The sequence below is a fragment of the Salvelinus alpinus genome, chromosome 8, assembly GCF_045679555.1.
Source record: "Salvelinus alpinus chromosome 8, SLU_Salpinus.1, whole genome shotgun sequence".
Taxonomy (NCBI): domain Eukaryota; kingdom Metazoa; phylum Chordata; class Actinopteri; order Salmoniformes; family Salmonidae; genus Salvelinus; species Salvelinus alpinus.
Window position 1 is genome coordinate 18,376,175 of NC_092093.1, and position 11,225 is coordinate 18,387,399.

The 11,225-nt window shown below is 45.4% G+C and overlaps 1 protein-coding gene across 1 annotated transcript; it reads right to left on the reverse strand.

Moving 5' to 3' along the window:
- Positions 1–335: 335 nt before the first annotated feature.
- Positions 336–9,047, reverse strand: LOC139582221 (uncharacterized). The gene is made up of 6 exons (XM_071412187.1): positions 8,893–9,047; positions 8,484–8,661; positions 2,856–3,007; positions 2,472–2,750; positions 919–1,047; positions 336–609 (listed from the first exon to the last, which is right to left on the reverse strand). Exons 1-6 carry the CDS (start codon positions 9,017–9,019, stop codon positions 569–571), a joined length of 906 nt encoding a protein of 301 aa, XP_071268288.1. The 5' UTR covers positions 9,020–9,047; the 3' UTR covers positions 336–568.
- Between the last annotated feature and the right edge of the window lie 2,178 nt (positions 9,048–11,225).

Below are 11,225 nucleotides of genomic sequence, written 5' to 3' on the forward strand. Positions count from 1 at the left end.
TAAAATTCTTTATTTTGTCATAGAAATTCTGAGTAGGCTTTGAGAAAGAGGACAGACACATCTATCTTTGCTGCTGACTAGAAGAAGGTTGTAAATGAAATAAGGTCAATGTATTCATGCTTTACCTGACATTGTGGAAGGGTAGCCTGAAAAACACCTGTAGCAGTTTGAAATACTGTATTTTTATTAGTTTATTTAAAAACAGTTTTAGTAATTAATATACATTTTAGAAGAAGCATTGTACTCATTTTAAGTCTGCTTAGGGCACAAATGATTAATTAAACAATACCAAGGAATTTCTCCATGCTGACGTCATTAACAATGGACAGAAAAAATTTAACACATCAGCCAAGGTTTGCTGATATTTGAATCCCTACTACATAAAGGTGTATAAAAAGATACTATAATATAAGAACACAACTACGAATTAATACATCTTCCACTCTATGCACTAAAATATATAAACATCAACTTTAAAAACATTTATACTGTCCTCTGTTACTGAATCAATAAAGCTCCAGACAGTTTGAAAGTCTTAGTCCAGCACAGGGAGAAGAGGAACAAGGGGTCATTCCTCCAGGACATGGACCTCAATACCAGAGGCTTCTTCTATACAGAGAACAAAACAACATGTCTCACCATTCATTCTATAGCAGACCATAAAGATGAACTAGTTAATAGGATTAGAGGAACAAGATGAGAATATTAAATGACTATTTATGACCTGATTCCGTTTCAGTTCACACATCTGAAGATCAGAATGTGAATGTAATGTGTTGTTTGTTCCATGTGTTCTATAGATTGATGGAACCATTCATAATGTTTAGGTCTATACAGTCCTATCAGATCTGTGAACTCTGATGTTGTGGGAGGAGTTAGGAACCTAAATGGAACTGGACCAATGCCTGTGAGTCTCACCTGCTTGTGGGGGCAGAGCCTTGGGTGGGCGGTTCCTCCTTGTGTGAATAGTGACTATGGCAGCCATGATGGTCAGTGTCACAAAGAGCATGATGTGACTGATGGGCAACTTAACAACATTACTGGTACCTGGACAATGAGACAGACAGTGATTAAACACAGTCAATCATTTAGATTGATTTAAAGTAAAGTTTTAAGACCAATATCCATCAGCCAAACACCTCTACAACTTCGTCTCTGTCTGAACAACAAAGATCTAATTCAGCATTTTAATTTGTGTGTAATGGATTATGATTGTTCACACCATCCACTAAATAATTGAAAGGTTATATAACACCTTAAACCTGGAGTGTTGGTATTTGGCATCACAGAGAAGCAGAAATTCATACAGGAAGTGAGAAGTGTGAACGGCACCACAGTCAAGTTATAAAATGGAACATGAAAGTTTAGTTTCATGTACAAATGCCTGCTTTGTGTTGACCAAGGTAGTACATCTGACTTTGGCCCCATGCTGTACCACTCATACTGTCTACCATAGAACTGAGAAGGGAAACAGTGTTAAATACAATACCAGCAGAAGATGGGGTTGACAAGGCTGGTCTTGCAGTAGAAGCTGTACTTCCTGGATAGTAGTGTAGTGGACAGACATATTTCAATAGTGTATATACAGTATATTATATATACATCAAACGCTACTTGTAATTAGACCATGAAATTAGCCTATTAAAATGTATATCTGACTCCACATGATAAAAAGTAATATGCAAGAGAATATGGTTGAACCATGTGCAACAATTATTAGTCGTTTAGTTGACTAAGATGAAATAGTTGTCATGAGATTGGAATTCTAAATACAAGTAACGGTTTCACGAGAGAGAGAGAAATGTCACTTTGGGGTGTGGGTCGTCCTACAGTAGTGGAACACAGAGTGACCACTTGTCATTGGTGAATAATGGTGACATCACAGTACAGTATGGATCCACTGACTCTGTGTTGCCTATAGAGTTGTTTACTGCAATCTGTTACATCTTTCTCTACTCCATTCTCTAGAGCACTAGACAAGCAGTACTTCCTATCAATATGTTTGGGGCTGTTTTTACATGACCAGTCTTATACTGTTGTGGAGTACTGCTGGTTGTCTTGATGGGAATTAGAGTAGTTACATCAGAACTGTCTGGAAACATCAAATCAAGTGTCTTTCTGGACCCAGTCTCAAACCCTGACACAGCATGGGAAAACACAGTACCCAGGACCCAGTTCACACATCATACAGATGGGACTATTTAACCTGGGACAGTAGAGATGACATCATCACTATCAGTGGTCTTGTCTTTAATATCTAATTCAGTAGGAGAAGAACATCCTCTTTTAGTGTATTTAAATAACCCCATCATCATCATCATCATCAGACACAGCAGTAGGTTTCATATCAAATTAATCATTAATCACTAATATTATATCAGGAGAATGAATCAGGTTTGATATTCAACTTTAATATCATCACAGATCTTGTGAACTTATTCATATTCTAGGAGCATAACAAGAACACATACCTGAGAATGTGGAGGTGAAGTCAATGGAGATCTTCACGTTTCCCTTTTCAGTCAGCGTGCACGTCCACTTCCTGTTGTTGTCCTCCCTCTGGAGTGTCACAGTCAGAGTGATGTCACAGGGAGAATGCTGTGTGACCTGGACATTAGTACCTGTTTCAGGCACCCAGCTGAGACTAACTCCTGAGTTGCACCTTTCATGTCCCATAAAGGTGAGCAGAGAACACCGTAACGTCATATCTACATTAGGCTTCAGATCTGTCACTGGTGGGGTAGAGGAGACTGAGAAAGAGACAAAGGTATACAGTACTTGTTGGTTGTTTTCACATAGCATATGATAATTAACACCACACTTGTACACAGTGACATTTAAACAGTAATACTCACTAGTTAGAACAGACAGAAGAACATGAGCATCCTCTCTTTGTGGTGGTCCAGTCTCTGTAAGGTATTGTCGACAAGTGTAGAGTCCAGCATCCTCAGCTCTGACATCACTAACACGTAGAGAACAGTCAGACCCCACACTCAGTCTGTCTGCTCTCTCTGTCACGCTCTTTCAAGATCGAACCCAGAAGCAGACCAGGACAAGGAGCGTAGGAAGAAGGTGAGTATTTATTTACAGTGAAATGTGAAAAGGTAGATATATCCAGATGGCGTAACGGGCAGCGGTGGTGAGTAGATGAGAGGAAATAGGTGAATCCAATGTAGTAGCAGAATCCTCTGTCAACCAGGCGGGAATGGAGTGAATGATCCAGGTGAGTAACTGAAGACAAAACAAACGGAGGTAAGTTCAAGGCAAGCAATACGTAAATGAAAACAACAAAACAAATTCTATCCAACTGGAGTCTGGTACTCAGGCACAACATACTATTCATGGCTAACGATCCGGCAGGGAATGGAAGTCAGGTCAGAGCTTTTGAAGGGTAGAGATGATGATCAGGACAGGTGTGCAGATTACTGACGGGAAACAGGTGCGGGTGAAACCAATCTCCCAATGAGCTAATTCGCCCGGCAACCAGACAGGGTGCGTTCCAGGACACCTGAAACACACTCCAGGACAGACACACAGGCAAACCCAGACTCAGGAAGCGGGATTCGTGACAGTACCCCCCCTCCGACGAACGCCACCGGGCGGACTACCTGGAGCGCCAGGATGGAGGCGGTAGAAGTCACGAATCAGGTCGTCATCCAGAATCTGTCGCCGAGGAATCCAACTCCTCTCCTCTGGACCATATCCTTCCCAGTCCACTAGAAACTGGTACCCTCGACCCCGCCGTCTGGAGTCCATGATGCGGCGCACCGTGTAGACAGGACCACCTCCGATCATCCGAGGAGGAGGAGGACGAGGAGGAGGAGGCAACAGAGGACTGAGGTGAACCGGCTTGAGACAGGAGACATGAAAAGTGGGATGCACTCTAAGTGTTGCAGGCAACTTGAGTCGAACCACCACAGGATTTATGATTCTCTCCACTACAAACGGACCAATGAACTTAGGTGACAACTTCCTTGACTCCGTCCGTAGAGGAAGATCCCGTGTAGCCAACCAAACCTTATCTCCAACCGTATAAGCTGGGGCAGGAATACGGCGACGGTTCGCCTGTATCTGATACCGGTCAGGAACTCTAAGGAGAGCCTTCCTGGCCCGATGCCAGGTCCGGTGGCAACGACGAATATGGGTCTGGACAGAAGGAACCGAGAGATCCCTCTCCTGAGAAGGAAACAAAGGAGGTTGGTATCCGTAAAGGCATTGGAAGGGGGACATCCCAGTGGCAGATGAAGGAAGGGTATTATGGGCATACTCAACCCAGGGTAATTGAGATGACCAAGAGGTGGGATCAGAGGAGACAAGACAACGCAGCGTGGACTCCATCTTCTGGTTGGCTCTCTCCGCTTGACCATTAGATTGTGGGTGAAATCCAGAAGTGAGACTGACTGTAGCTCCAATGGCCAAACAGAAGGATTTCCAGACAGCAGAGGTAAACTGAGGACCACGGTCAGACACAATGTCACTGGGCAATCCGTGAACCCTGAAAACCTCCCTGACCAGGATCTCGGACGTCTCCGTAGCCGATGGAAGCTTGGAGAGAGGAACAAAATGAGCAAACTTGCTGAATCTGTCCACAATGGTCAGAATGACCGTGTTCCCAACAGAAGGGGGCAATCCCGTGACAAAATCCAGAGCCAGATGCGACCAAGGTCGCCGAGGAATAGGTAGGGGATGAAGAAGCCCAGAGCTGGGCCGATTGGTACTCTTGTTCTGGGCACAAACAGGACATGCGGCAACAAACCTCCGGGTATCTTCTCCCATGGCAGGCCACCAAAAACGTCTGCGCAGTAGTGCCATAGTCCGAGCAACGCCAGGGTGACAAGCTATCTTGCTGGCGTGGGACCACTGAAGGACAGCAGAACGGACCGACTCGGGTACGAACAACCGACCGGGTGGACCGTTACCGGGGCCGGGCTGCGTCCGAAGGGCCACCATCACATCCTCCTCTATCCTCCATGTAACGGCTCCCACGACAACATTCTGGGGAAGAATCGTCTCAGTCTTAACCCCACTCTCCTCCGTCTTAGAGAACATCCGGGACAGGGCGTCCGCCTTCCCGTTCTTAGACCCAGGTCGGAATGTCAGGGAAAAATTGAAACGTCCAAAAAACAAGGCCCACCTAGCCTGACGGGCGTTGAGACGTTTAGCCGATTGTACGTAAGCCAGATTCTTGTGGTCAGTCCAGACCACAAATGGTTGCTCCGCTCCCTCCAACCAGTGCCGCCACTCCTCCAAGGCAAGCTTCACAGCGAGAAGCTCCCGGTTACCCACATCGTAGTTTCTTTCAGCTGGAGAAAGACGACCAGAGTAGAAAGCGCAGGGATGGAGTTTACCGTCAGTGGAGCTACGCTGGGACAGGATGGCGCCCACACCCACATCAGAAGCATCCACTTCCACAACGAACTGACGGGAAGTGTCAGGTTGAGAGAGAATCGGGGCGTTGGTGAATCGGCTCTTCAAGTCCAGAAATGCTCGGTCTGCCTCAGGAGTCCAACAGAACTTTCTGGTGCAAGACGTCAGGGCAGTTAAAGGTGCAGCCACCCGGCTGTAGTCACGGATAAACCTCCGATAAAAATTCGCAAACCCCAGGAATCTCTGGAGCTGCAATCTTGTACCGGGCTGGACCCAATCCCGAACCGCCCGAACCTTCTCTTGGTCCATCTTGATTTCTCCCCTGGATATGATGTACCCGAGGAAGGACGTTGTATGGGCGTGAAAATCACACTTCTCCGCCTTCACGAACAGACGGTTCTCCAATAACCGCTGCAGGACCTGCTTGACATGCAGAACGTGGCTAGAAAGCTCCTTAGAGAAGATGAGGATATCATCCAGGTAAACGAACACAAAAATCCCAATCATATCTCTCAAAACGTCATTCACCATACTTTGGAACACCGCCGGAGCGTTGGTCAATCCAAACGGCATCACCTGGTACTCAAAATGTCCCATCGGAGTATTGAACCCAGTCAACCACTCGTCCCCCTCCTTGATCCGAACCAAATGATAAGCATTACGTAAATCAAGCTTCGTAAAAACCGTAGCACCCTGTAAGGAATCGAAAGCCGAGCTCATCAAGGGCAGGGGATACTTGTTCTTAACCGTAATCTCATTCAAACCCCGATAATCAATACACGGTCGAAGAGAACCATCCTTCTTGCTCACAAAAAAAAATCCTGCTCCCAAAGGTGATGACGATGGCCGAATGAGACCTGTAGCTAGAGACTCCTTGATGTAGGTCTCCAAGGCCTCACGTTCCGGTCGAGAGATACTGTATAACCGTCCCTTGGGAAAGGCAGATCCAGGAAACAGATTAATCGCACAATCATAAGGTCGGTGGGGAGGAAGAGACAGAGCCTTCTGTTTACTGAATACCTCACCCAACTCGTGATATGTTTCTGGAACCAGGGACAAATCAGGAGGAGCAGAGTCACTGACCTGACTGGAAACAGCAGGAGAACAGGCAGTCCTAAGGCAGTTAGCATGACACTCAATGCTCCAACTAGTTACCTTCCCTGTCACCCAATCAAACGAGGGATTGTGTTCCTTCAGCCAGGGGTAACCAAGAACCAGAGGAACATGGGGCGAGGACAAAATGAAGAAAGAGATAAACTCTGAATGATTTCCCGACACCAACATCTTAACCGGTTCAGTCCTCATAGTGATCCGTGCCAGACTACTGCCGTTCAGAGTGGTTGCTTCAATGGCTTCCGGCAATTGCTCCTTGGAAAGCCCCAGCTGTTCCACCAAGTCGGCATCCATAAAGTTGCCATCGGCACCTGAATCGATAAAAGCGTTCAGGTCAAAACTCTGATCCTTATTCATAAGGGTCGCAGGAAAACGGGGTCTGACAAGATCCTTGAGAGATTGAACTTGGCTCGCTAAAATTCCTCCCAAATTTAGCGAGCCGGGCAGTTTAACGGGCGCTGTGGACAAGCGGAGTTGTAATGTCCCGATCTACCACAGTAGAAAGAGCTATTGGTCTCACGTCTACTTTGGCGCTCCTCCTTAGTTAGCCCGTGTCGCCCCACTTGCATTGGTTCAGAATCTGGTGGCAAGACTCCTCCACTAATCCCTTGTGGAGAATAACGATCAATACGTCCTGGTTCACCTCCTGAACCGAATGGTAACCGAGTTACAGATTGATTGGATAGACCCCACTGCTTATCCCTCCTTCTCTCTCGGACTCTATTATCAACCCGAATAGATAAAGCGACCAAGCTGTCTAAGTCACTAGGCTCTGGATAAGAAATCAGCTCATCCTTAAGTTCATCTGACAACCCCTTGTAAAAAACCGCTTGTAGTGACTCCTCATTCCAACCACTCTCCACAGCCAATGTCCTGAACTCAATCATAAAATCTGCCACACTGCGATCTCCTTGGCGAAGAGAGAACAAACGTTTAGCTGCGTCCTTACCTCGGACTGGATGATCAAAAAGCTTCCTCATCTCTCCCGTGAACTCCTGATATGAAACCGTGCAGGTTCCCTGTCGTTCCCAAACGGCTGAAACCCATTCCAGAGCTCTTCCACGCAACAGTTCAATAACAAAGGCTATCCTAGCCTTGTCAGTGGCGTAAGAATGGGGCTGTAGATCAAACACTAACCCACACTGCATAAGAAACGAACGGCACTTTCCCAAATCCCCTTCATATTTATCAGGCGTCGGTACCTTGGGTTCACGAAATGGAACCGCTTCAGACACGGCAGGTGAGATGGGTGAAACCGGTATTGAATGAATCACCTGCAAACTGAGCTGATCCTGGACTTGTGTCAAGCTAGCAGATAAATTCTGGATCGAACTCGCTATCTCCTGTAGCGCCGTATGGTGTTGTCCCAATTCCTTCTCCTGCAGGGTAATGGCATGGCAAACGGAGTCCAGGTCCGCTGGGTTCATTACTGGCCGGATCGTTCTGTCACGCTCTTTCAAGATCGAACCCAGAAGCAGACCAGGACAAGGAGCGTAGGAAGAAGGTGAGTATTTATTTACAGTGAAATGTGAAAAGGTGGATATATCCAGATGGCGTAACGGGCAGCGGTGGTGAGTAGATGAGAGGAAATAGGTGAATCCAATGTAGTAGCAGAATCCTCTGTCAACCAGGCGGGAATGGAGTGAATGATCCAGGTGAGTAACTGAAGACAAAACAAACGGAGGTAAGTTCAAGGCAAGCAATACGTAAATGAAAACAACAAAACAAATTCTATCCAACTGGAGTCTGGTACTCAGGCACAACATACTATTCATGGCTAACGATCCGGCAGGGAATGGAAGTCAGGTCAGAGCTTTTGAAGGGTAGAGATGATGATCAGGACAGGTGTGCAGATTACTGACGGGAAACAGGTGCGGGTGAAACCAATCTCCCAATGAGCTAATTCGCCCGGCAACCAGACAGGGTGCGTTCCAGGACACCTGAAACACACTCCAGGACAGACACACAGGCAAACCCAGACTCAGGAAGCGGGATTCGTGACACTCTCTGTCTTCTCAACTTTGATCTTCCCAAATTCAACTACTTCAATAGTACCAGTAGATGCATCTCTGTCATAGTTCCATATAGTTGAGGAACAGTCTGGATTAACCACATTGTTACACGGCAGACTGACATCATCTCCCTCTCTGGAGAACATAGAGAGAGTTTCTCCACTGACACCTGACAAGAACATAATATCAGGTCATTATTTTGAATACAGATTAGAATAGAGATGGCGACCATTAATATACTTAAAAGGTATGCTTTTCACATAAATGGAGTCACCATATCCACCGAATGTCACAACAAAAATGTTTACTCAACCAAAGAAATTATACAATATAAATATATATATTGTTTTCTGAGATGGATAGTTTGCATATTATTCTCTAAATATCGCACTGGTCTCACCTGTTAGCAGATATAAAAGGGACCCAAGCAGTCCCAAAACAGCCATTTTAACCATTGTCCTCTCCCTCACTCTCTCCTTTGCTTCTCTCTCTGTCAGAGTGTCTCTGCACAACAAGTTTCTCACCATACACAACTCACTGGGCACATATGTCAATTCAATGTCTATTCCACATTGGTTCAACGCAATTTTGTTGAAATATTGTGGAAACAATGTTGATTCATCCAGTGTGTGCCAAGAGGGAAGTTTCTCTATCACCATAGCGTAATTTCCTTGTGGTGATATGGGGGACAGTTTCTCCACTGACACCTGACAAGAACATAATATCAGGTCATTATTTTCACTCTGGGGAACATAGTTTCTCCTCTGACACCTGGAAGGAGTATGACATCAGATAATTATTAACTGGTAATACAGATTACATTATATTTCATAGGTATTCTTATTGATATTCTTCAGTGTGAATAATAGTGTAATATACTGTCTAATATACAATAGTGAAGATAAGAGTAAACAGATACACAACAGAAATGTCATCATAATATTAGTAAAATGTAAACTGAACTAGTTTGGCCGTGTGAAATAAATGTGTTTTATGATCTCTAATGACATATTCTTACTCTCTCTCCTCTGTCTTACCTGTTAGCAGGTACAAAACGGTCACAAGCAGTCCCAAAAATGAATGATGGACGTCAGCCATGATCCTCTCTCTCTCTCCTCTGTTTCTGTCTCTCCTCTGTCAGAGTGTCTCAGCACTACAAGTTTCTCCTCTGTCAGAGTGTCTCAGCACTACAAGTTTCTCCTCTGTCAGAGTGTCTCAGCGCTACAAGTTTCTCCTCTGTCAGAGTGTCTCAGCTCTACAAGTTTCTCCTCTGTCAGAGTGTCTCAGCTCTACAAGTTTCTCCTCTGTCAGAGTGTCTCAGCTCTACAAGTTTCTCCTCTGTCAGAGTGTCTCAGCACTACAAGTTTCTCCTCTGTCAGAGTGTCTCAGCACTACAAGTTTCTCCTCTGTCAGAGTGTCTCAGCACTACAAGTTTCTCCTCTGTCAGAGTGTCTCAGCACTACAAGTTTCTCCTCTGTCAGAGTGTCTCAGCACTATGAGTTTCTCCTCTGTCAGAGTGTCTCAGCACTACAAGTTTCTCCTCTGTCAGAGTGTCTCAGCACTACAAGTTTCTCCTCTGTCAGAGTGTCTCAGCGCTACAAGTTTCTCCTCTGTCAGAGTGTCTCAGCACTACAAGTTTCTCCTCTGTCAGAGTGTCTCAGCACTACAAGTCTCTCCTCTGTCAGAGTGTCTCAGCACTACAAGTCTCTCCTCTGTCAGAGGGTCTCAGCACTACAAGTTTCTCCTCTGTCAGAGTGTCTCAGCACTATGAGTTTCTCCTCTGTCAGAGTGTCTCAGCGCTACAAGTTTCTCCTCTGTCAGAGTGTCTCAGCGCTACAAGTTTCTCCTCTGTCAGAGTGTCTCAGCACTACAAGTTTCTCCTCTGTCAGAGTGTCTCAGCACTATGAGTTTCTCCTCTGTCAGTGTGTCTCAGCACTATGAGTTTCTCACCGTACAGCAGCATCTCTACTCACCACTATAGCATCACTTCCTCAACGTGGTCATGTTTTTATCTAGTTTCTGACACCTTGGTGAGAATCCAGCTCACCAGCAGTTGAAGTCCTTCTTCACATGTATGAGAGTCTGTATTAGTGATGCAGGGATATGGCATTAATGTGCTCATATTCAAGTGGCGATCGGTGCCGTTTACTTGGATGACTGTCATTCATATTCCAGTCACCCAGCTCAGTGTAACATTGATACGTTTAGGCTACTACATGATACTAGAATGAATAAACCCCTGATCACATGCAAATACAGGTCAATTTCCTCGTAGCCATAAACAAACAGCATGATCACTTTGCTTGTTAATTCCTTCTCACATCAACACTCTCCTCCTCTCACCTTTTCCCTTCGCTTGTGGGATCCAGTGCAGAACACATCAGCTGTCTGTGACCAGGCGACAAAACCCTTCCAAGCCAAACCTTCATATCATAACCGCTAACCGCTACACAGCCTACATCATTGTCATTATATTAGCTAAGGTCAGTCAATATAGCTACTAGAAATAACGTGTTAATAAACCCTCTACAATAATGCAGTAGAGTGTACAGTTAGCAAGCTGGCCCCAGTGGCAATAAATTAATAAAATCAAAAGCTTACCTTGACTTGGAAAAGTTGGACCGCCATAGCCTGCTAGCTAACATAGCATCCCTCTGTTTGAGCCAGGTGTTTGAATAGAGCTACACTAGCCTACTCAAACATACAACAAAACACAACCCTGCCAAGATGCAC

What these genes read in the sequence shown, in the direction of transcription:
- LOC139582221 (XM_071412187.1), bottom strand. Translation starts at nt 9,019, where the DNA reads ATGGTGAGAAACTTGTTGTGCAGAGACACTCTGACAGAGAGAGAAGCA. An exon ending in TCTTCTGTCTGTTCTAACTA is followed by an intron (nt 2,751 to 2,855) that starts GTGAGTATTACT and finishes TCTCTTTCTCAG; the next exon opens with TCTCCTCTACCCCACCAGTG. An exon ending in CTTCACCTCCACATTCTCAG is followed by an intron (nt 1,048 to 2,471) that starts GTATGTGTTCTT and finishes CTCATTGTCCAG; the next exon opens with GTACCAGTAATGTTGTTAAG.